This window comes from Marmota flaviventris, chromosome 3 (assembly GCF_047511675.1).
Source record: "Marmota flaviventris isolate mMarFla1 chromosome 3, mMarFla1.hap1, whole genome shotgun sequence".
Lineage (NCBI taxonomy): Eukaryota > Metazoa > Chordata > Mammalia > Rodentia > Sciuridae > Marmota > Marmota flaviventris.
This window is the reverse complement of record NC_092500.1, coordinates 137,970,422-137,995,569: the sequence shown is the minus strand read 5'-3', so window position 1 is coordinate 137,995,569 and position 25,148 is coordinate 137,970,422. Positions and strand designations below refer to the sequence as shown.

The window sequence follows — 25,148 nt, the reverse complement described above, 5'->3', positions numbered from 1 at the left end:
TACATGGTTTTAGGTATCTATTTAGCAAATTCTTAGCTATTTTAGCATGGTTTCCAGTGCTGGCTAAATTGCTATCAAAGTGTAAACATTTCAAGGTGTTCCTTTCATTTTACTAGCATCAATATAACTACTATACACCAAGAAATTTCAAAATTAAACTAATTTAAAAGATTTGTAACTTAGAATCATTTTCAAAATACTTTCACTTCTCCCTATCAGAGGGTCAAAAGAGTTGAAGTTGTAAATATTTATTTACCATACTGAAAAAATTTTAGGTGTATAGAACCTTTCACCAGTTATTAAAGGTTATGGTTTGGTGGGATGACCATTGAATAGCTTCCTATAGATCAGAGCATTGTGAAAATGACTGGTCCATGAAATGGCAGTTGAGGTGGTATAGAATCTCACTTGTGAGACCCTGGAGTAGCATGCTTCAGAAGCAACTGATAGTTTTGGGAATGTGCCAAGAAGCTTGAAGATATGGAAAAACATCTCTTTAATGTTGCAGGTCTTGGCAGTTATATAGTAGGCCCCAGGCAAGTATAACAAAATAGTTTCAAAGTAGATCACATTGTATTTCTGAGTTTTAAAGTTCCCCCAGTTAAAAAAGGTATTCAGTCAATATGAAATGCATACTTTTGGTTTGTATGAAACATGCATACTAAATTATTGTCACATTAAAATTTATTTAAAAATACATGATCGCATTAGAAAGCATATTTTACAGTAGTTAAAGCAGCAATAGTTTTTTTATTACAAATTCTAAAAAAAAGAATCCAACTTTAAAAGTAAAAAGACACACTGATTATCATTGAAAACATTAAATTTAAAATTATCTCCTAAACAACAAAAAAAAAATCTTTACATTAGCACAACTGCAATGTATTTGTTGGGTTTTACAGACATAGAATTGCTGTATGGTTTAGACCCTATCAATAATTTCTTTTAAGTACAATGATAACGAAGCATTAAGACAACTAGACACAGGTAGTGGATCTGAAAAATAAAGGGTCCATTGACCAGTTTTGGGTCAGAGAAACCTATTCTGTTGGTAATAAAAGGCTCTTATGAATTGGGTCGTGGCCATGCACGTCAGTGCACAGGAAGAGCAGAAGGCCCTACTCCTTCCCTGCCAGTTCCAGGAAGCAGCCACTTCTTCCATGAGTCATAGATGTTCCTTGGTCCTTTTATTTATCTGGACATACTCATGGGATATTCAGAACTGAAATTAAGAACCCCAAACAAACTTATTTGCATTTGAAGTCTTTTATATCATATTCTCCCCATTATTCTAAGACCCCACCAACAGGGGTAGCTGGAGCTGCTCACATGGTACAGGCTGTCTGACCCTGGAACCAGCCTGGGGTTCTGGTTTTGATGGTGCTATCAGTGGTCAAAGAAGAGTCTTGAAGGCCCAGAGACTGTGGCAGTGGCTTTAGCTATGGTGAGCAACAGCTGAGTACAATGTTCTCAGCAAGCAGTGTTACCCACTGGGTTGGGCCATAACAAAATGCATTTGAAATCAATAAGACTAAACCGTATACATAAAACAATAAAGAACAGTATGAACCAACAACTACAACGATAACGGATCAGGCCTCTAAAAATCCAGAAACCAGAAAACTATTTTAAAGTGTTTAAATATAATTATACAAGAAGAAAAAAAAAAAAAACTCAGCTAAACAAGTTAAGCAACCTTATTTTCACATCCATACATTTAAAAAAAAAATGACCTTTGCTGGCATTAGGTACTATATGATCTTTAGTACTTTTCCCCTTGATATATAAGCACGTTAGAGGACTTTATAAAGTAGAGAACATACAGAGAAGGCACTGTTTTGGCACTAGCAAAAAGGGTAGTTAACTTCATTCACCAGAAATACTCACTAATCACGTGAATCTTAATAATCCATGATGTACACTCTAAACTCAATCCTTGAAAGCCCTGTGGGAATTGTAATTTTGGTGCTGTCACTTGAAGCAATCAGGAGAACGGTGAGGGCAACGGTGCAGGGCAAGGAGAGCTGGAATTTTGGCACGACTTTGTCATGTAGTTTGCAATTCTGGAATATGCCCTGATAGAGAGAGATAATAAGGCTCAGCTGCTCTCTCATCATTGAGGGCAATTACTTTCCCTTATACTCCTTGTGAAGTACTCAAATGAATTTAGAAAATATGGTAAAAACAGATTCTAATTAAAAATGTTTTATCAAAAAGAATTGACAGCTAACTTGCCAACACCCAGGACTCAGAAAATATTTTGGCTAATATTTAAAATAAAAAAGTTTAAAAACTTTTTCATTAAAATAAAAAACAGGCTCTTATCCTGACTTTCATTGGTTGATATCAACTTTGGTAACAGTAAAATTTTATATACTGATATTAGTTTCAACATTGAGATGTTGATACATAGAACTAATGCACATGTGTATGTATCAAATGATATTTTAGTTTTCTTGATGTTTATCTTGGGGGAAAATGTGGTTAAGCAATTATCTGAATTTTAGTATATACCGAAGGCTCTAACAAGCTTTTCTCATAAGGAGTTTTTAAACTAGAGTATGCACAGTCATCTTCTTAAATGCAGGGATAGCATTGCCTTTTATGGTAATTCACAAAGTATTCCTTTTTAGAGAAAAACATTAAGGAGTCATTATAAGACATTTTCATTGAAAAATGTTGAGAACATAGTTCCTAGTATATAAAGAAAAGTTATGGGAGCTGCTTTTACTTAATCACAATTAAAAGAATGTGATATACTTTTTTTTTTTAAATTCTGGAGAGGACTTTATATAAATTTGATTGATTACTAGTCAAATCTACATAAAACATTTTGGTAATCCTAAAAAAGTAAATATAACATTTTGTTCAAAGGGTTATAAATTCAAATGCAGGCAACAGAACTGGTGTGTCAGAAAAGGTACAAAGGAAACAAGTAAACAGTGATACCGAAAGTCCCTACCTCTACTCCATTTAGATTACAAAGCACCTGTTATAATATATCTATAATGTAGAGTTCAGTGATTTTATATTAGAAACATGATAAATATTTCTTAATCTATCTATAAAAAATATACATATAAAATTGCTGTATATTTTTAAATAGTTTAAAACCTAAAATACCTATCAATATAAAACACTAATTTTTCTCCACATCAGTTGGCTTTTCTATCCAAATAACAATATCATATCCAAAGCCTACCATAAACACAACTTAATACACTGATATTTGAAACACACACACACACATATACATCACACATACGTACATAAACGTGCTTACATACATACAAACAGGCACATCCACTTGAGTCTTCACAGAAAAAATGTGCTGCCATGACCAAGCATCTCTTCATAGACATTTTTGTCTACTAAGCATTTCAATGTGGAAAAAACAATTTTTAACTTAATTCTGCTCCCTAATTGAATACGGTGGGCATAATATTTTAGCTGCCTATCACGTTCTAAGCTAATTTCTTAATTTTGTTATAGTAAAAGATTAAAAGATTCATATATGAAATTGTGCACATTTCCTGTGTGAAGGGCCCATTCTACATTGATTCTAGAATAAAAAGGGTCTAAGTGTACTGCTAGAACAGCAAGGATTTCATCCCCACAGTCCTTACTAAAATATTTTGCCCCTTGCTTATTTAACTCCTCCCCTTCAGTAAAACTTGGCTGGGCTTCAGATTTTACCACATGCATCCTGGAAATTGTGGAATGTCAGTAATGAGTTGTGTTAGGGATGCTAAAACATAGCAGTTATAAACATAGGCCTCCTACCTATTAATCTGATATTCAATTGAAACAACTCCTGACTACACAATATAATTGCAACTTGAATAGCATCAATAAGATAACTGATCTCCTAAAAGAAATGTCAGAAAACAAATGTTTTCCTTGCCTTTGGATTAGGGGGATCAACTAGCATGCTTGGTAACACTCACCCAGGTGTTCTGGGATGCCACCCACCTGTAAGTGTCTAGCTCTAGCCTCCTCTAATGAACCATTTAAATATTTGCACAAAAAGTCATTCATGAGGAGCAAAACACACTGAAGATGAATTTATGATCCACTATAAGGTAAAATATAGAACGTAGAATATTTTAACATATACAATTTATTCAGAGACAAAGGTTATCATGTTTATATAGCTTTAATTCAGTTTGGTTAATTTTTTAGTTTAAAGCTTTAAGTAATTATGTTCTTAATCAAAAGAATTCCCTACTTATTGATGGCTATTGTGAAACACTGCAACTGGTACTAATAGTTTAACTGGTACTAACAGCTTAAATGACTGTTAGTCATTTAAAAGCAAAGTAAATAAAAAGTGCTAAAAGATTTATTGGGGAGCAGGGTGGGAGACTTCCCTAAGTGCTTCCAAAAGAAACAACAGAATCAAAATAGATCTTAACTCCTTAAACTGGGTCAAATGCCCTTTACTATCCAAACAGGCACTTTAATAATATCAGAATAGGGGAGTTGTTTCTTACATTCTTGCATCTTTTCCTCTACTTGGTGTTGTAAAGGTAGAATTTGCTATTGTATCCCCTCAAACTTAGGATAAGACAAAATAATAGAAAAAGAGGAGTGAATTTTGTGCCTGTTTAGTTAAAAATGTTGAACTGTGATCAGGTCCTACAAAAAATGTATGAATTATTCCATCAACTGAGTCATTTGTCAGATTCTACTGGTTTAAGTGACTTCCATTTATTCCTGCTTTCAGGCCATGGGGCCCACCTCACTCCTTAGTTTTAAGAGTCCCAAGTAGATCACAGTACATCTCACAAGCACTTCAGTGGGTTGAGGGTGCAGACGGTGCAGGTATCTCACCTCTAAGGACCATAGCTTGCAAAGAAGAGTTGCAGGGGATGCCATCTGGTGACATGGAATGCCATTCTGTCCTGCATATAACAGCAGAAGCAAATGCTCCTTCTGGCTGAAGTTAGCAAACTGTTGTACCACACAGGAAAAAAATTGAACTAAACTCATTACTGGTATTTACAACTTAAAGAAAAGGCTCATTCTTTATCCCCTCACCCCTATCAGTGATAGACATGATAGTGGGCAACTGCATCTTTAGTGTACCTGCACTGACATTAACGAAGCCTATTAAGGAAAAGCAATCATTATTTCCCCAACCACAGAGGGCACGTATAAAACACTTTCTATTCAGTGATTTACCTCTATTTAGGTATGTGCAGTATATGCCACCAATTATGACAATACTGGTGTGATGTGACAAAATAATAGTAAAATACACCAACTAACTTTTAACATTCATGTTCCCAAACATATACCTACATTCACACATACACACACACATACACTATTTTAGGGATATTCATCACTGAGAAGAGAGCTCAGGAGGTTTCCCATGCATATAATTCACCATGTGAGGAGATACAATTCAGGTGAACTGTGCACGCCGCAATCCCATGACAACCTAGCATGATGATGACATCCTGTCATAGTTTATTCAATGTAGGATATGTACGTAAGACTGTGGACAAGCTCTGCTCCTGCAAGCATTAGCATTCACTTGTCTTTTCATGGAATATGAAAGGCAAACTGAGATTTCTTTGGTGATGGTCATTTGGTTGAATGGCAGATTTTTCCTCTGATGTTGTATTAATGTTGTCTGAATAAGCATCTTCATCATCTTCTTCATCCCTTGGGTTACCCTCCAGGCTGTGTCTAATGCCGTAAGCAAAGTAAATAAGAAAACCTTTTGGAGGGAAAAAAACAACAAAGTTTTAGGTGTGTCAGAAAGTAACTCTTCATCTGGGAAATTTAACATACAACTTAATAGGTTTTCCCCTCTTCTCTTTCTGGCATTTTAGAAGAATGGAATGCAAATACAAGGTACCCCATAGCATGTCTCCTCTATATTTTTCTGGTAGAAAAATGTACTTCTTTATTTTTAACTTTATAGAATGCATTTTTCTCTAAATAAATGTTTTTCAGGCAATGTTTATATGGAATAAAATTATATGTATGTTTTCAAAATTCAATATCATACTTTCAACAAAATGACATGTAGGTAAAGACTAAAATTACATCTTAAATATGCATGGTGGACTATCACAGTCATGGTTAGTTATTCTGGAAAGCATGTCCTATGTTAATAAAACATGGATATGCCTTCCACATGTCACTATCACCAGGAGAGGCCAAAGAATGGTGTATACAGGAACTGTCAATCAACGGTCATGCTAACTGTGTGAGGCTAAGAGGTGATGTTTTACGTATTCTTTTAAGGTAATTACATATATGCAAGCATTTTGCTGTGTTTTGGTTATATTTTAGAGAACTGGGTGAGAATTTGGGTTGATATGACATTACTTTTTCTGTGCTTCATTTTTCTCATTCATAAGTTGGAGAAAATAGAACCCAAGTGGTTTTCCAGGCTTACTGAGAGATTTACATTAAAAAAGGGATCTGAGGGACTGGAAATATCTTTGGGTGGTAGGGCATTTGCCTAGCATGTGCGAGAGCCTGAAGTGTATCCCCAGCACTTCAAGCACAACAAAAAACAAACAAACAAACAAACACAAAAAAACAGGTATGTAAAAAATACCTGAGAAAGAAAACACTGATGTATTCTAAGACTTGGGATAGGAAGGAACTGAAGAATTTAAAAAAATTTTTAAAAAGCTTGAAGTTAGAGAGGAAATATTCTCTAATGACAGCCCATGAAAAATGAAAGAGAGGGCCAAAGTTCCCAAAACTAATACATTAAAAGACTTACCAAGAGCCATCCAAATGCTGAATCTGACCCAAGTATCTGCACTCAATTGGACCATCAGGTAAATGTTCACCAGGATGCTAAATGCTGGCAAAAATGGTAAGAATGGAACCTAAGAGGAAAAGGACATCTTTTTAAACTCATATTTTTATACTCATATTTGAAAGCATATTCCCCAAATGATTCCAAAATTATGCAATAAATTTGTCATAATTACTCTCAAAATGCATCATTAAATTTATATTCTTCCAAGAAAACCAATCCAAGTAAAAAATGTACTTCTAGAGACTGCTGAAAGGAGAGACACATTTCAGATTATTTACTGAAGCTCAAAGCAATAGGAGATTTGACCAAACCCAATAACTTCTGCATCATCACCAAGATAAAGTGGGTTAAGGGCTTATCCGTCTACTATAGAAATCAACAGGGCATGCCTCTGGAACTCTGTGTATACATGGTAACCCTCTTCCAGCCCAAGCCTGCTCTCACTTCTAATAGGACATGATTATTACAGAGGAAGGGCTTTCGATGGGAATAAATGTGAGAGGGCTTTGAATCTCTAAATATATTCCAATTATTTTTCTGATATTACAGATTAGTAAAAAAATTTGTTTATTACCTTATATAAAAATCTTGCATTAGGAGCATATCCAAATTTTAGCAATGGGGAGTACAACAGCCAATATAGAGGGAATACTGTGACAAAAGGGACATGTCCAGGAATTTTGATATTCTTGTTCATGGGTTAACTTTGTTAGAATTATTATTATTTTTTTAAAACAACTCACAGTTCAAACAGAGGAAGTAAGTGCACACAATGTTTAGGATCTCTAATCCCCACCACACATACCATAAAGGCTACTTTTTGCTGATTTTGTGGCTGCCTCCAAATAGTGAGGATGATGGTGATGCAGAGAATGAGAAACAGCACGAGAAGAGCGAGGCTCCAGGCTTCCCTCCTGGCAATAGCCTGGACTCCATAAGTGGTCAGAATACTCAGGCCCAATATGAGGAATGCTGCAAGGTGTAAGTATTAAAATGAAGTCAGCATGTGCACTTCACTTCCACAGTTCTAAGTCTATTCTGATACAACATGAGTTCTTTATATATGTGCTTCACTGAATATAAAGATCATTTGCTTCCTCCTTTCTTCTTTTGCATTGGGAAAAGAGATGGTTGATTTTACTGATTTAAGAAACACTGTATGATTCTGCATTACCGTCTGCTTAGACAACAACCTTCTCACTTGGTGCTACCATCTTGCTTTCCTTGCCCATATGCCATCTGGAACCTCATTTGCTACTCTCTGACTATATTACATGGACTGATGGGATGCTATAGTGGGTAGACAGTTCCCCCGCTTTTTTTCCCTCAATGAGAGATGGCAAGTGTATTTTAAGCTGTTGCAAACATAAAGTGATAATTCAGATGGATAATATTATATGACCTGCATCATTTCTCCCTGTTTCAGACAATGACATGATTCCTAGTCTATATTAGAGGGTCCTCTAACTCTTTTTCAGAGAAACCTCTTCTTCCCTGGCTTGCCAGCAATAATCTTGTGCCATAAAAGCCTTGTGAGAGCAAGGATCTCTCCTACTACTCCAAGTGCCCAGCAGGGTGCCACACCGATGATGATCAAGAAAAGTCACTGGATTTACGGGTAATTAGATAACTGGGTGAGCAAACAAAGATTTACTACATTGCCTCCCAATCCCATCAGATTCCGGTTCCATTATTGGAAGAGGTATTTGACTTGATAGACTTAAAGCAGAGTATCCTAACAGCCAGTGAAATGTTTTGCACTTCTGCAACTCTTTCCTTAGGAAATTTCTTCCTTTCTTCTTCAATTATCAAGACACAATAAACCTATCTTGATAATACTCACATAATCTCAACTACTCATAACTTGTTAGGTGGAAATTTCAGGACTCAAATTGGTTGCTAACATAGGTTAGAGCAACACAAGTCCTACTGTCCTCTTTCTTTCACTTCATTCTGGCTCCATCTACACACATCTGCTGGTCTTTACAACATGCAGTGAGGAAGACTTACCTAGGAATCCTACCAGAAAGCTCACGAGAGAAGCCGACTGTCGTGTAGGCAGAGCAGAGGGGCTAAAGAGTGTTCGCAGGCTGAAGCCTTGTTGTTGCAGCATGATGACTTGGGACTCACTTTTTGAGGCTGTATCGGCACATGATCCCAGAGCTTCTTTCTCAGGGGAGTATTTGGGCTGCTCATAACATAAACCAGGCTGGTACCTATCCCCAAATAGATACTTGTGTCTTTATTTTCAAAGAGACATTTGGCTCAAATGAAACCAGCAGCTACAACTCTTAAGTAGGACATGTTACAAAGTCATACTGTATGCAATCAAGTGACTCTTCCCACGACCCAGACACATGATGTGCCGACCCAGGTCACAAACCTTTTCAATAAAATATCTGTAGCACCCCTGGATTTTCTCTGATAACACTTAATTAGAAAGTTACACAATAGATGCAAAAAACAGTTAAATTTTAAGGCGAGGCAATTGTGACAATAGGATAATTGCTTCTGAAATTGTCTAAGCTCAAAGGAAATGAAGTTCATGGAAACAGTATAGAAACTTTGGCTAAATACCAGCTACTGAATAGTGTAATCTCTTCAGGTTGGTATTCAAAGGCCTCATCATAGTTTGGTCTCATTTCCACTAACTTTCCAATCTGACTCCTGTAGCTTAACCCAGACTAAGTCATCTAACCATTTTGCCTTCTCCCTACCCAGTGCATACCATTTTCCTTTATGATTTGTGCCCTCTTCCTCTATAGAAAGTTGTCAAGATAGCAGCCTGCACCTCCTACCACAGGCCCCACCTCCTGGTATCTCCCCCATCCTTCTCCAGTGAGGCCTCTGCTTCTGAGCAGCCTTTGCTTATTTTAGAAAGTAGTATTTTCCCTCCATATAAAGAAATGCTCACTGAGAAAAAATACACTAAAGTATACAGAAGAAAATTAAAACCACCTGGAACCACTCCCAGTGTTAATCACTGTTAGCATTTTGGTACAATTTCATCCAGGCATATATGTGTATATACATATATCAATTCTTTATGTAAACATGTTATTTAAGTAAGCTCAGATGCTATATATAGGTTTACATCCTGAAACTGACATATATATCCACACAATTATCATTTTATTTGCTGTAAAAGAATCCACTGAATAAATGTATCCTCATTTATCTAACCATTCTCTTTTTGATAGGTTAGTTGCATTTTTTTTCACTCTTGTAAATTTACCTTTTCCATGAACATCTTTTAAATCTATCTGTGCATGCTTCTTTTTTTAATTTGTTTTAGTTACACATGACAGTACAATGATCTTGACATATCATACATTTGAATCAGATAGGGTTTAATTTCTCATTTTTCTGAATGTACAGGTTGCAGAATCATATTGGTCATGCAGTCACATACATACATACAGCAATAATAATGTGTGCATGCTTCTTCAATTAAACTTTTAGTGTAAAATTTTGGCACTGAATTATCGGGACAAAAAGTATTGTATATTTAAATGTCTTTATACATTATAAGAAATTACCATTTACATAGATTGGGCCGACCTATCACTAATGATCAAACTGTGCTCAATTCTTTGCTAAAGACCAAGGCTGCTTCTGCTTCTGCCACTTTACAATGATTTTTAATGACGGATATGGCCTCTCACCTTGTCAGACTATTGGCATCCTTGAAAGAAAGGATGGTAAGACCCATTTTCTTTACTCCCAGAGCCCTACCTGGCACATGCCTTTCAGAACCAGTGGCAACTCACCTGAGAATGAGCACACAGGCTGCGACCAGAGAGTAGGCCATAAGAGTGCCAATGGACATCATGTCCACAAGTGCCTTCAGGTCAAAAAGAAATGCCATCACAGCTATTGGGAGAAGAAAAGGAAAAAAGAGCAAGTTCATGACCTCAGATGAAATTCAATACAGTTAATCACTTGACTCAGGGACAAATAACTGGCACTTTTTAAAAAATTTCAATATCAATGACAAATTAAAGTATAGAAAATATATTTCTCATAGTTATAAAGTGTTCTTTAGGTCATATAAATTGCTAATCAGTCTTCAAAGACTCTCAGCTGTCTAGCAAGTACAAAATACGTCTCATTTATTATTTGCAACACATTTGTCCTGACAAACAGTGAAAATATATGATAGAATACTGTCCTGGGATGTCTCCGAAGAAAAACTTTGCTAGCAAATACTGGCTAGCTCATTATTAAAAATCATTAAAAAATTTCAGAGAGTTTTCATATAGAAGTTATATAGTCATTTTAATTTCTATCTGTATTAAGAAGTACATACAACTCAAAAACTTTGAAATGAGTTTGAAAAATTAAACAATACAATAATTTTCAATTCAATATTTCTAATATAGATGAAATTCTACTGTGATTAAAGCTATACATTCCAGGTAGACTGGTTAGATGTGAGAGACCAGTTTGTGGTTCTGCACACCAAATCCCAATGATGTTAGCAAGTAAAATATACTTTAATATTAACTTAAATTTATCACATATTAGTCCCTATCCTATAAGTAGAGAATGTCACATTACATTTACATGGTATTCTAGACCTCTCTCTGAAAGATGTATATCTTATGATTTCATTTCATCTTTAAGTCAATGATCTTATGAGATGGGAAATAATTTCAGTTTACCTATGTAAAATAGCTGCTATTGGACCATTTTTGACCCAAAACCCAGCATTTGCCCATAGTCTGACCTAACCGGATTATCCCCATTTTATAGACAGGTTAACTCAGCAAGGCTACAATCACCAGGCTGAGGCAGAGCTCCACCTAAACCAACATCCCTGCACTCCTTCTACAATACTACATCTTTTCTTTAAATACACTGTAAGCCTAACTTCAAAAACTCTTTATTGCTAGTATACTTAATTTTAATATGTTTTATAAGGATCACAGTGAAATAAAGTAGTTAGAGAGGAAAATATGATTGATTATCCATACAGGCAAGTAAGGTCTGAGAGTCCAAAATAACCAAAATATAATATTTCAGAGCATTAAAAGAAGAATTCTATTACAATTACCTTCTTTCATTATTAACTTCTACATCTTATTATGCTGCTAAATTACATTATTTTCAAGTGGAAAGGGATACATTATTTTTAAAATTCTGAATACAAAGTATTATTGGGCAATAGTTTTACTTAAAAGAGAAAAAGGTTTTAGAGATTAAATAAAATGTGTGATCCTTTGACAAGAAAAATTTATGAACTATCTTTAATACTGTAATGCACTGATAAATAAAATGATCTTTGGGTCATCCAGCTCAATCTTTATTTTATAGGGACAGAAATCTGAGAAAACAAGTGACCTGACCTTCTAATCTACACCTTGTCAACTGTCAGATTTATTGAAAAATGTTCACAAAGTGAAACTTTTTCAGCAAATACTTTCTAGCCCTGAAATCTCATTTCATATATAATGAAGCATTAGCCCTCTCTAAGTCCCCAATATATCAGAGCTTTAACAAAATTATTTTGACTTAAATGTCTACTACCAAGACTATATCATTTTATATATATATATAACTTTCTATTGTTTTTATCCTGCTTCCTATAACAGTCCTTTAAGACCATTCTTTTCAAGCTGTAGAATCTCTGAAATTTTTTGCATGCAATAAGAATCTGGCCGAAGGCATTTTACAAGGATATTAAGACATGTCAAAATGTAGGCAATCTGGATTTTCTGAATGTAAGTTACACGTCCAAATTGGTGCAAATACAACTAGATTCCAAATGGGGTAAGAGGATATTGTAAGTCTTAGAGAACTAGGCACCCAGGAAGCAGGGATGCCACAGTACTGAGGGCAGCGAGTACAATGGCCAGCCAGAGGTTATCTTTTATCTTTGACATTTCTCAATACTTTAATCAAGGAGGGGTGAAGTTTAGCTTTCAAAAAATCCTAGAATCATTATTTTAAAATTAATATTTCCCAAATTAAGTGATTCTTCAATTAAAATATTCTGTATCAAAAATAGAATTTCATGTGCTCATTCATCAATTAAAAAAGTATACCCAATACATATTGAAGAAGCATTATTTTATAACCTTTGCACATCAGTTAGAAGTCCAAATGGTTAAAATAATGACATAATTAAAAAATCTCAAAAGATCAATTAAGGATGAATTTCAATTTACCACCACCACCACAATTTTCAAATGTTAATCCCAATGCTCATACATTAATTTATCCATGATTTTGTTCTTAACTTACATGCACAGCATGCAGACCCACTTTCTAAGTCCATGCATGCGCACAAAATGCTCCAGTCCAGTGCTGAAGAAGCCTATGTGTAAAGCTTACCAGAAATGACCCCTGCAGTCAACGTGGCAGCAACTGGTGACTGCCTCTTACTCACTCTGGCAAGAAATCTAAACAGTAAACCATCCCGGGCCATGGCAAACAGAATGCGGGGTAAAGGAAACATAGAGCCCAGAAGACTAGAACAGAAAAATTCATAATCCACATGTAAGTTATTTTAAGTATTATTCCAGAAAGGTATATACACAGGTAAAGACTGGACATAGTAACATGCAGAACCAAAAAATTCAAAACAAGAACAAGTCACAAAAAATTACTGAACTATTGAACTTCGTATCAATCAAAACAGGTGATCACCTAACTTTCTATTCTTTCTCAGAATCCTTGATGGAAAAGATCCCCCTTTTCTCAACAGACATCAACCCTCTCTCACCTGCCACTGCACCCGATGATAAAGTAGCAATTATTGGTGTCTTCGTTTTGGAATTGATTTGAGCTAGACATTTGAAAAGCAACCCATCCTCCGCCATAGCATAGATTACCCGAGGCATTGGGAAAATGGATCCAAGAAGACTGAATGAAAAGCAAAGACATGCAGTATGGCAAACACATTCATGCAAGATTACACCTCAGCACTGAAATCAAGTAACTGTGTACAAATCAGCTGGACAGCTATAATTATGAAGTATATTATTTTAAAATGCACTATGATTGGACATTTAAAAATATTTGACAATACATTGTACTAGTCATTATTTTGTTCCAGATTATTTGCCCAACCAAATTATCACACTGAAAACAATATTGCAAGTAAGTCATCTGTGTGCACCGTGAATCTTATTGAATTAAAATGAAATAATTAGACATTACCAAAAAAAACAAATTAATATCATTAAGACATTTTTGGTGACAATAATTCATAAATAAAATTCCTAAATTAACACATAATCAAAGAAGAGATTAAGCAGCTGTATCTCATATTCAGTAACTATGCATTTTTATATTATCATTATTTTTCATCATATAGACTAATCTTTGATCAAATTGGTAATAATTCCCAGCATCACAAGATAATTAAAGCTGATACAGGTTTTTTAAAAAAATCAACTTACTGCAAATGTAGTACAGAGAAGTAGCCACAACTAAAAGTTAGTAACAGTAAAGTTTAACAAGAATTTTGCTTAAGATTTTTAATTACTTGTGTTTCTAGTAATACCATTCCATCTATTATTTAGTTGTAGAAGATGAACACTAAAGAGAAAACAAGTAAAATGCTTTATTTTTAAAAATCTATTTTCTCTTTTAATAAAGGTGTGTTGAGCTTAATCACAGATGAATCTCTGTCCAACCCTTCTAAGACTACAGTGACACAATATGTTTACAATTCTGACTTTTTAAACCATGTGAAGGTCTTCAAAATAAACCAACACTAGCAGATGGCTGAGAAACCCACAATAGCAATTTCTTTCTTTTTTGAGATCTTACAATACTACTCAGGCTGGCCCCAAACTCCTGGGCTCAAGTAATCCTCCTGCCTCAGCCTCCTCTGTGACTAAAACTATAGGTGTACACTACTGTGTCCAGGTCACAGAATAATTTCTAATTGCCACTCAACATTATTATGTTTTAAAAAAATAAAAGGAATTCTGAAATAAAACTACACTGAAAGTTATATTTATTTTTCTAATTTGACTTTTAGAAAATTACTTTCACTCAAAACATTAGTAATCAGGCAAAAAGATTAATTTTCTCTTTGTAAAAATATTCTATAGTACAATGTAGTACCATATTAGGGTAAAATTTTACTTTTGATCATGTATTAATTGGAAATATGGATAACTCAAAAAAAAAAAAAAAAAAAAAACCAAGATATGAATCCTAAAGTATTAAAACGAACAGCAACTGAATATGACCATGTAAGATTCAAATACCCTTTTCTCTTCAGATAAATAGGATATGAACTTCCACCATTAATTTGAGAATGGTAATTTCTATTTCTAGAGCAAGTTCATTCTGAAAAGTCTATGCTCATAATAAAAAGCATATGTTTATATTTTAAAATGATACAACACGTATCTTCCACTCATACAGACTCAGTATTACTTTAAGGGACAGCAGGAAGTGCCAAGTCTGCATACAGTTTCAGACCGTCTCAAACACTGCAAGCAACACCAAGGCCAGCAGAAAAACGTACCACAGTTAGAATCCTAAAGTTTTATAACACACACTTATACAAAGATGAGTGACATATATGTGTTTGTGCTGATGCCATATATATTTGAGTAGAAGCTTGGACCATCCATATCTTGAAAAGCTAATTCTAAACTGATGGGGAAAAAAGGCTTTTTGTTTTAATCAATTAATATTATTACATGGCAATTCAGTGCAAACTGTTTAGTGAGAGCACACAGCTGCAAAATAAGTTCATCATGTTAGGATATTTTTAGAACATACAAAGGCAATTTTTTTTAGATACTAACTGTACTTTGGAGGAACCCAAACTGCCCCTACCCCAAAGGCAAAGCAATGTACCTTGTTGACAACGCACACAGAGAGCCTGCTGCAACAACATATTTGGCGGGGCCCCATCCAACATACTCAAATGCCACTGGAAGGGGGCTTTTTTCATCGAGGAGGTAGTAGGGCATCATAAGTGTCAAAGCTGCAGAGACCCCGAAATAAGCCATAAAGCAAACAAGCAAAGAAGTCACTATTCCAATGGGAATAGCTTTCTGGGGATTCCGGACCTCTTCGCCTAAGGAAAGAAACAAAAGATATTCATGCTTAATGTAAAATAAAATTAAGGGCAAAGAACTTAATGTGGGTCAAATTCTTCCTGTCCTCCATGATGATTCTACTCTGCGCCTGTCCCTGCTGTTTTCTTAGATTGATCCACTTATTTGACACAAAACTTCCCCTCTTTTTTTTGAAAGTACTTAGCTATTACATAAAAATCTAATTTCCAGAGGGAGAAGAGAAGTCACGCATTTTAAAAAAAGAGAAGTTTCCCATTTAAAAAAAAACATATCAGCATTCTTAAGGATTTAGGGATAGGCCTACAGTCTTAATTCACTTGGAAAATGACTCATCCACAGAGATTAAATGACTGCCATGACACTCTGCAGGCTCTTAAACATGAAGGCTTCCCATAAACTTATTTCTAAAGGAATTCTAGTTGCAATATAAAAAAAGAATATTTTGTATCCTTACAAAATTAGGCATTACCCAAAACATGGTCAACTATATTATAAGGTCATGTAATGGTAAGAACCCAGAGGAAACACTTGCAGAGTGATTCTTCTTTTAAAAATTTGTTCTTTTTAGATACACATGACTGTAGAGTGTATTTTGACATATTATACACACATGGAGTTTAACTTATTCTATTTAGGATCTCATTCTTGTGGTTGTGCATGATGTGGAGTTTCACTGGTTGTGTATTCATATATGTACATATCTGAATTGTTAGGAAATAGGAAAGTTATATGTAAGATTCATTTTGTTTCTTATTTCCATACCCCCTCCCTTCCCTTTATCCCCCTTTGTCTAATCCAATGAATTTCTATTCTTCCCTCCCCACCCCCTTTATGTGTTAGCATCCACATATCAGAGAGAACATTTGGCCTTTGGTTTTTTGGGATTGGCTTATTTCATTTAGCATGACAGTCTCCAGTTCTATCCATTTACTGGCAAATGCCATATTTCATTCTTCTTTAAGGCTGAGCAATATTCCATGGTATAAATATACTGCATTTTATTTATCCATTCATCTGTTGAAGGGAATCTAAGTTGGTTCCATAGCTTAACTATCGTGAATTATCGAGCTGCTATAAAAACTGACTTGGCTGTGTTACTGTGGTATGCTGATTTTAAGTCTTTTGGGTATAAACTGAGGAGTGAGATAACTGGGTCAAATGGTGGTTTCTGAGATGTAACAATTTGCAATCCCAACCAGCAATGTATGAGTGTACTGGAGTGAGATGAAACTTCAGCGTAGTTTTAATTTATATTTCTCTAATTACTAGTGATGTTGAACATTTTTTCATTTATTTGTTGACCATTCATATTTCTTCTTCTGTGAAGTGTCTGTTCATTCCTTGGACCACTTATTGATTGGGTTATTTGGGTTTTAGGGGTTAAGTTTTTGAGTTCTTTATATATCCTGGAGATTAATGCTCTATCTGAGGTGCAGGTGGCAAAGGTTTCCTCCCATTTTGTAGGCTCTCTGTTCACCTTCTTGATTGTTTCCTTTGCTGTGAAGAAGCTTTTTAGTTTGATGCTATCCCACTTAGTGATTCTTGATTTTATTCATTGTGCTTTAGGAGTCTTGTTGAGGAACTCTGTTCCTAAGCTGACATGACAGAGCGTTGGGCCTACATTTTCTTCTAGTAGGCATAAGGTCTCTGGTGTAATGCCAAAGTCTTTGATCCACTTTTGAGTTTTGTGCAGGATGAGAGACAGGGGTTAAATTTCACTCTGCTACAAATGGATTTCCAGTTTTCCTAGCACTATTTGTTGAAGAGGCTATCTTTTCTCCAACATATGTTTATGGCACCTTTGGCTAGTATGAGGTAACTGTATTTATGTGGGTTTGCCTGTGTCCTCTATTCTGTTTCACTGGTCTTCGTGTCTGTTTTTGTGCCAATACCATGCTGGTTTCTTTACTACATCCGTGTCGTACAATAATAACGTCTACTATCGTGATGCCTCCTACTTCACTTTTCTCACTAAGCATTGCTTTGGTCGTTCTGGGTCTCTTATTTTTCCAAATGAATTTCACAAGTGCTTTTTCTATTTTATGAAGATCATTATCAGAACCTTAACAGGAAAATTGCACTAAATCTGTATAGCACTTTTGGTATTATGGACATTTTGACAATACTAATTCTGCCTATCTAAGAACATGCAAGATCTTTCCATCTTCTGAGGTCTTCTTCAATTTCTTTCTTTAGAGTTCTATAGTTTTCACTGTAGAGGTCTTTCGCTTCTCTTGTTAGCTCAAGTCCCAAATGTTTTAATTTTTTTGAGGCTAGTTTGACTCAGATAGTTTTCATAATTTCTCTTTCAGTTGATTCATCATTGGTGTAGAGGAATGTAATTGATTTATGATTGTTAATTTTATATCCTGACACTTCACTGAATTCATTTATGAGTTCTAGAAGCGTTCTGGTTTTGTGCAGGGTGAGAGACAGGGGTTAAGTTTTTTGGGTCATCTAAATATAGAATCATTTCATTGACAAATAGGGTTAGTTTGAGTCCTTCTTTTCCTATTTGTAACTCTTTAGCTAGAGTTTCAAGGACTATGTTAAAAAGAAGTGGTGAAAGAGGGCACCTTTGTCTTATTTCAGTTTTTAGAGGGAATGCTTTCAATTTTTCTCCATTTAGAATGATGTTGGCCTTTAGTGTATACAGCTTTTACAATGTTGAGGCATGTTCCTATTATCCCTAGCTTTTCTAGTGTTTTGAACATGAAGGGGTGCTGTATTTTGTCAAATGCGTTTTTTCCATCTATTGAGATAATTACGTGATTCTTGTCTTTAAGTCTATTGATGTGATGAATTATGTTTATTGATTTTATAAGTTGAACCAACCTTGCATCCCTGGGATAAACCCCACACTTGATTGTGGTTCACTATCTTTTTAATATGTTTTTGTATTCAATTTGCCAGTATTTCATTAAGAATGCTTCCATCTATGTTCATCAGGGATATTGGTGTGAAGTTTTCTTTCCTTGATGTGTCTTGGTCTGGTTTTGGTATCAGGGTGATATTAGCTTCATAGAATGAGTTTGAAAAGGTTTCTTCCTTTTCTATTTCATGGAGTAATTTAAGGAGGATTGGGGTTAGTTCTCTAAAGGTCTGGTAGAATTGGCTGAGAATCTGTCTGGCCTTGGGCTTTTATTTGTTGGTAGGCTTTTGATGACATCTTCAATTTCATTGCTTGAAATTGATTTGTTTAAATGTTCTATGTTGGAGAGTAATTTTTCTTTGAGTACTTATTGTACAGGATAAAGATAAAAGAATCAGTCAATGTTTTGTCTGACTAAAGAAAAGACAATTTAAGAAGATAATCACTTTAAAGTGATAGCACTCCAAATAGAAGGTTAAGGATAGTAATTATGATTAACACTAAGTATTTGACAGCTTGCAAAGTACTGGTCTCATATGCTATCTTAGGTAATCTTCACAGTATCTGAGGGGTCTGTACAGCTATAGAAGCCAAGGCTCAGTAGTTTCACTAAACTACTGAATGTCACTACAGGTGTCACAAATGGATCTGGAACTAGTACCCTTCCTACCCAAATCCCACTCTTTCCTTGACTCTCTGCTGCCACGCACAGCTACTCCTGTGGTATAAGGAATACTTTCACCTTCTACCTGGAGTTAAGACATTATTCTTACCAGTTGTTGCAATGCAGTCAAATCCCACAAAGGCATAAAAGCAAGTGGCAGCACCAGCTAAGGTTCCTGCAAAGCCATAAGGCATAAAGCCACCAGCCCCATAGATGCTTGTTCCGTTTTCAGAAGGTGGCTCTCTAAGGAAGACAGCAAACACATTGTTAAGTCATTTTCATAGAAACTTACACTTTTGGTGATTTGTCTCAAACAACATCCTTTTAAAGTTGTTGTATTCACCAGTTCTTTGAAGCTGACATATAAAAAACTAAAACTAACATCTTATTTTGTCACCCTGTTCTTGACGATGACCCTCTGTGTCACTAACATCCAAGCAGAGGTTAATCAATAGCAAATGCATAAGATCCAGACCTACTCTGGCTGCAACCCACAAGTAGGCAAGATTTTCAGAGTACAGACCTTAGCATGAGCCAAGCTCTGTGACAAAGACAAGAAACTTCCTTCCTATTTTTCCAATACAAGTACATTCTTCAACTCATGAAGCAGATAGGAGCCAGATTACAAGTAAAACAGAATTCCCTAGGCTTGCTCAATAATATGGAAGCTAAAATTTTATTATATGTTAAAAACTGTATAAAATCAGAGGACACTAATTTCTACCTAATCAGAATGACCATGAACAATATATATAAAGAGAAACATTTACATGTATCTTACTCTATGTAATAGATGTTTCTGTAATCTTATTTCTGCTTATACAACTAATATCATTCTCCAAAAAACAAGACCTAAAAATTATTAAAAGTCTGAAAAAATGCAAAGAAACTGAATGTGGTCCCAAAGGATGCATGACTCAAAAACACACATTGTTTTTTAGAGGTGGTGAACAGCTGCGGGGAAAAAGTCAAGTTCTTCCAGTGGTTAGGGTTTGCCCTGGCCCTTCCCCAGAACCAGCAGCTATACAGCTTCTCACAGTGGCTCAAGAGGAGCACACCTACACCTTTATGTCTGGAGGGGAGTCTGGGAGGGAGACCCTTGGCATAGAACAGAGCCCAGAAAGGGCTGAGAGCCACTGCACTAAAGGAAACTTTCATGTACTCCCCATTACAATGTAACATTAAAATAAAAATTAAAAGGGGGATTAAAAAAAAAAAGGTAAATATTTTACCTGGCATTTGCTGATATATTTTTGAGAAACTCTTCACTAATCTTCCAGTTAGCCACATTTCCCTTCACAAAGCCAGCAACCATGACAAAGAGAAGGACCAGGATATTAATAGCTGTGAAGAATTTATTTACCCAAGCAGACTCCTTTACTCCAAAAGATAAAAGACCTACGGAAAAAGAAAGAGCATTGTCATTTTACCTACAAGAAAGGCAATGACATTTTGAAGCAAATATAGACTTAGGGATGTTATCGTTACCAGCCTTCTTGTATTTAACTCCCATTTATCCATTTCCATGGCTAGTTCACTCATTAGTTGGCTCATTGTGAAACCACATCTTCTGAACACAACCAGTTTGATTTCTGGAGGAAAAAGTGCTCAGCCAGGAGATTCCACACTAAGAAATATAAGTCTAGTAACTCTGGCCATTGTTACCAATGGTGGGCAAATGTAAAGCAACACTTCACTCTAATGGAATGCTATTCTAAAAAGCTGTTTTAAGCTATTTATTTCATGGTACTGGAGAATGAACCTTTTAAAATTAAAAGCTCAATCATACATCTGCCATGTATTTATTTTACACATAGTTGGAATATAATTTTTCAATTGCCATGCCAAAAAAGTTCCTTGTTAAATTTATTTTAATCAATAGCTTTATAGAAACTATTGATTTATTGTATAGTAAGATATATTTATTGTATAGTAAGATATAAAAATATTCTATACAAGAGATCTTATCAGAAGAACTAAGAGAATAAAAGTCAACCATGATGTCTCCTCCAGAATTTTGCACATACAAACACAGAGACATATTTCCACATCAACAAATACATAACCTCATTTTTAATAGCTGTGTAACCAATTATACAGAGATACCATACTTTAATCTCTTATTTATAGACAATTAGATCACTCTTAAGTTTTTTTTTACATTTATAAAGAGCAGTGATATCATCCTCTTATAAATATCTCTGTATACTTTCTAATTATTTATTTACAACAATTTTCTTTTTAAAAATTTTTTTAGTTATACATGAATACAATGTCTTTATTTTGTTTATTTATTTTTATGTGGTGCTGAGGATCGAACCCAGTGCCTCACACATTTGAGGCAAGCACTCTGCCACTGAGCTACAGCCTCAGCCCACAACAATTTTCTTTCTTTTTTTTTTAATTTTTTTGATAATGAGAATTTAATCCAGGGACATTTTACCACTAAGCTGCATCCCCAGCCTTTTTTTTTAAATTTATTTTTTAGTTGTAGTTGGACACAATACCTTTATTTTACTTATTTATTTTTATGTGGTGCTGAGGATCGAACCCAGGGCCTCACCTGTGCTAGGCAAGCACTCTACCGCTGAACCACAGCCCCCACCACCCCCCAGCCCTTTTTATTTTGAGCTATTTACAATAATTTTCTATAAGTTAATACTGTATCAAAGGTTATGCAATTTTACCCAAGGCTTTTTAGTCATATTGTAAAAATATTCTACAGAAACTTTGGCCCAATTGAAATTGCCCAGTTTTTCTATCAGTGTATTCTGTTCATACTGATTTATAAGATTTATTTATATATTAATGCTATAAGCTCTCTGTATAGTATGTACTTTCCCTATTTATCATTTGCTTTCTTTCTTTTTTTATTTAATATTTTATTTTATTTCTCTGTGGTACTGGGGACAGAACCCAGGGCCTTGTGCACATGAGGCAGGTGCTCTAACACTTAACTATACCCAGTTCTGTCATTTGCTTTTAACCTTCCTATTGATTATATATATAGAAAAGTTATTCAAGTAAACTATAAATTTTCCTTTTTTATTTACTATCTTTAATGATTTTTTTCCTAACACTAACCTATAAATGTTCATATGTTTCCTTCTAGTTATTAATGATTATATATTTATCATATTTGAATCTTTAATCTATCTAGCATAAGATATGAATTATGGATCTAATAAAGTTTACATATTATTATTGGAGAAATGACTGCTATGGAAATTCTATGCCACAGATTTACTTGCTTCTTCTCTATACCCACAACACCCTATACCCCCATAAGCAAGATTTTCCAAGCAGAGGTGAGAGAAGTTGAATCTCATTCTTCTAATTCCCAGAATCTCATAATAATAACTCTGAATGATACAAAGGACAGCCACAGGGTCAGCACAAGTACTGACTCTGTAATTGTCTAGCTGGGTTACAAATGGTTGCTATACATCCCACAGAATAACAGGCACTGTCACATTTTATATCAGTTTCCCAATGTTCCATGTGCACTCTTTACTCTGAGGTCTCATCTCCCACCAATAGATTAGAGACCAATAAATATCTCATCTGAATATGGCATGTACTTCCCTCTGATTGACAAGGCAGGGGGAATTACCAAAGGAATAAATATTTATAAGAGGGGTTTCTGACCTTCAAAGACTCCAAGGACAGAGTTATAATGTAAGTTTAGACTATCTTTAAAGGAAAGCTATGATGGTGAATGAACAGAGAAAAATGATGTAGGCTCAGGCCAAGCCTTAGTCTTGCCATGGAATTTAAATGGGTCACAGCTACATGCTGCTCAATGCTGAGAGATTAATGCTGAATATTTTAAGTTTAATGAAATCATCTCTAAATAAAATATGATATAACTTATTTAATGTAAGCTAGGCTGTTTAGCTACCAAACCAAATTCCATCATCTGATGAAAGACAATGAATGTATTTTTTTTTTGCCATTAGAAGCAAAATAGAAAACATTTTAGACCTATAAATTTTGTTCATGTTTCTATCCCTATATAATACATTTTATTAAGGACTAACTTTTTAAATGATAAGTATATTTTTAAAATTAGATAATTTTACAAGTAAACATTTTATAATGAGCCTAAAAGATATTTTTGTCACATCCTTCTAATCTGGGGGAAAATAATAGAGGTAAGGCTGGATAGGCAAGAGCGGTAGATTACTCAGGGTAAATCAAGTAGGAAGTAGGAACAATTAAAAAATTTTATTTTTAGTGCAATCCTTGATGGGCTTAACTAGGACTTCAGGGCTGGCGGTATGGCTCAGTAATAGTGTTTGCCTAGCATGTCCAATGGCTCTGGGGTAGAGCATTTGCCTAGCATGCCCAAGGCCCTGGGTTTGATCCCTAGCAACACACACACACACACACACACACACACACACACACAAGCAAAACCAGGACTGCAGATAGCACTATCAATCAAAATTAAAAATGTTCAAATAATTAAAAAAAAGTAAAAGGGCATAGCAGGAAGCAAAATAAGCCAATCCCAAAGAATAAAGGCCCAATGTTTTTTCTGATATGAGGATGCTAATTCACAATAGCGGGCAAGGAGAAGAATAGAGGTATTCTGGACTAGACAGAGGGAAGTGAAGGGAGGGAAAAGAGTCTGGGGGTAGGAATGATATAATGAACTGGACATTTTTACCCTATGTGCCTACATGATTACATGACCTAAGTAACTCTATATCATGTACAACCAGATGAACGAGAAGTTATACTCCATTTATGTATGATGTATCAAAATGTATTCTACTGTCATATATGACTAATTAGAAAAAATAAAAAATATATTAAAGAAACAAAGAAAAAAATGGGGCTGGGACTGTAGCTCAGTGGCAGAACGCTTGCCTGGCATATGTGAGACACTGAATTCGATCCTCGGTACCACATAAAAATAAACATAAAATAAAGGCATGCTGTCCATCTACAACAGAAAAAAAAAAAAGAAAGAAAGAAAAAAAGAAAAAGAAAACAGAAGGGGACAGCAGGGATTAACTATGCTTACAAAATGAAGTTGGCCGTCAATTGAGTGCTTACTATGTTCCATGAAAGAGGCATGTTTAAGGTAGAAACTGATATCCTTATTTTATGGATGAGAAAACTGAGTGATGGATGGAAAGATTAAGTAAACTGTTCTAAAAGCAGTAAGTGGCAGAGCAAGACTAAAAACCAGATTGTTCCTACTTCTAGTTCTTGTGCCTGAAAAATTTCATCAACTATGTTTGCTATACAACATCTATGTTCAAAAACAAAAGGTGTGGGCTGGGGTTGTGGCTCAGTGGTAGAGCACTGGCTTAGCACATGTGAGGCACTGGGTTTGATTCTCAGTACCACATACATAAATAAATAATGGTATTGTGTCCATCTACAACTAAAAAATATCCAAAAAAAGACAAAAAAAAAAAAAAAAGATGATCTGAATGCCTCCTTTTCAACCAGATGCCTACAGTATGCAGATGAAAGCCTGATAGAAAACCTGAATTTCTTCTAGAAATAGTATACTTGCAAATATCCTTAGTTGTATTGGATAAGATGAATCAATCCCAAGAAATTGTACATTTTCCTTATTGAAACTTCATTGCCACTCCTGCAAATGTTCAATTTATATTATAAAACTGATGTCCTCATGCTATCATTTGGCTAATGCCTTTTACTCAGACATGTTTCTTCTATCATTCCAAACAATTCAGATTCAGACTTTTGTTTTTGGTTTGCGACTGAGGTTTAAACCCAGAGGCACTT

The 25,148-nt window shown here is 35.1% G+C and overlaps 1 protein-coding gene across 2 annotated transcripts in view; it reads right to left on the bottom strand.

The window, feature by feature from the left end:
- Positions 1-708: 708 nt before the first annotated feature.
- The window catches only part of Slc7a2 (solute carrier family 7 member 2), a 65,840-nt gene continuing 41,400 nt past the window's right edge, over positions 709-25,148 (bottom strand). For both annotated transcript variants that reach the window (XM_071610435.1, XM_027954684.3), the window contains 9 exons: positions 20,612-20,777; positions 19,489-19,622; positions 15,620-15,842; positions 13,521-13,660; positions 10,564-10,666; positions 8,804-9,009; positions 7,599-7,765; positions 6,752-6,860; positions 709-5,728 (listed from right to left, as the gene is read on the bottom strand). In XM_071610435.1, the coding sequence (XP_071466536.1) occupies positions 5,532-5,728; positions 6,752-6,860; positions 7,599-7,765; positions 8,804-9,009; positions 10,564-10,666; positions 13,521-13,660; positions 15,620-15,842; positions 19,489-19,622; positions 20,612-20,777 (1,445 nt within the window). In that variant the 3' untranslated portion in view covers positions 709-5,531. The remainder of the gene's footprint in view (positions 5,729-6,751; positions 6,861-7,598; positions 7,766-8,803; positions 9,010-10,563; positions 10,667-13,520; positions 13,661-15,619; positions 15,843-19,488; positions 19,623-20,611; positions 20,778-25,148) is intronic.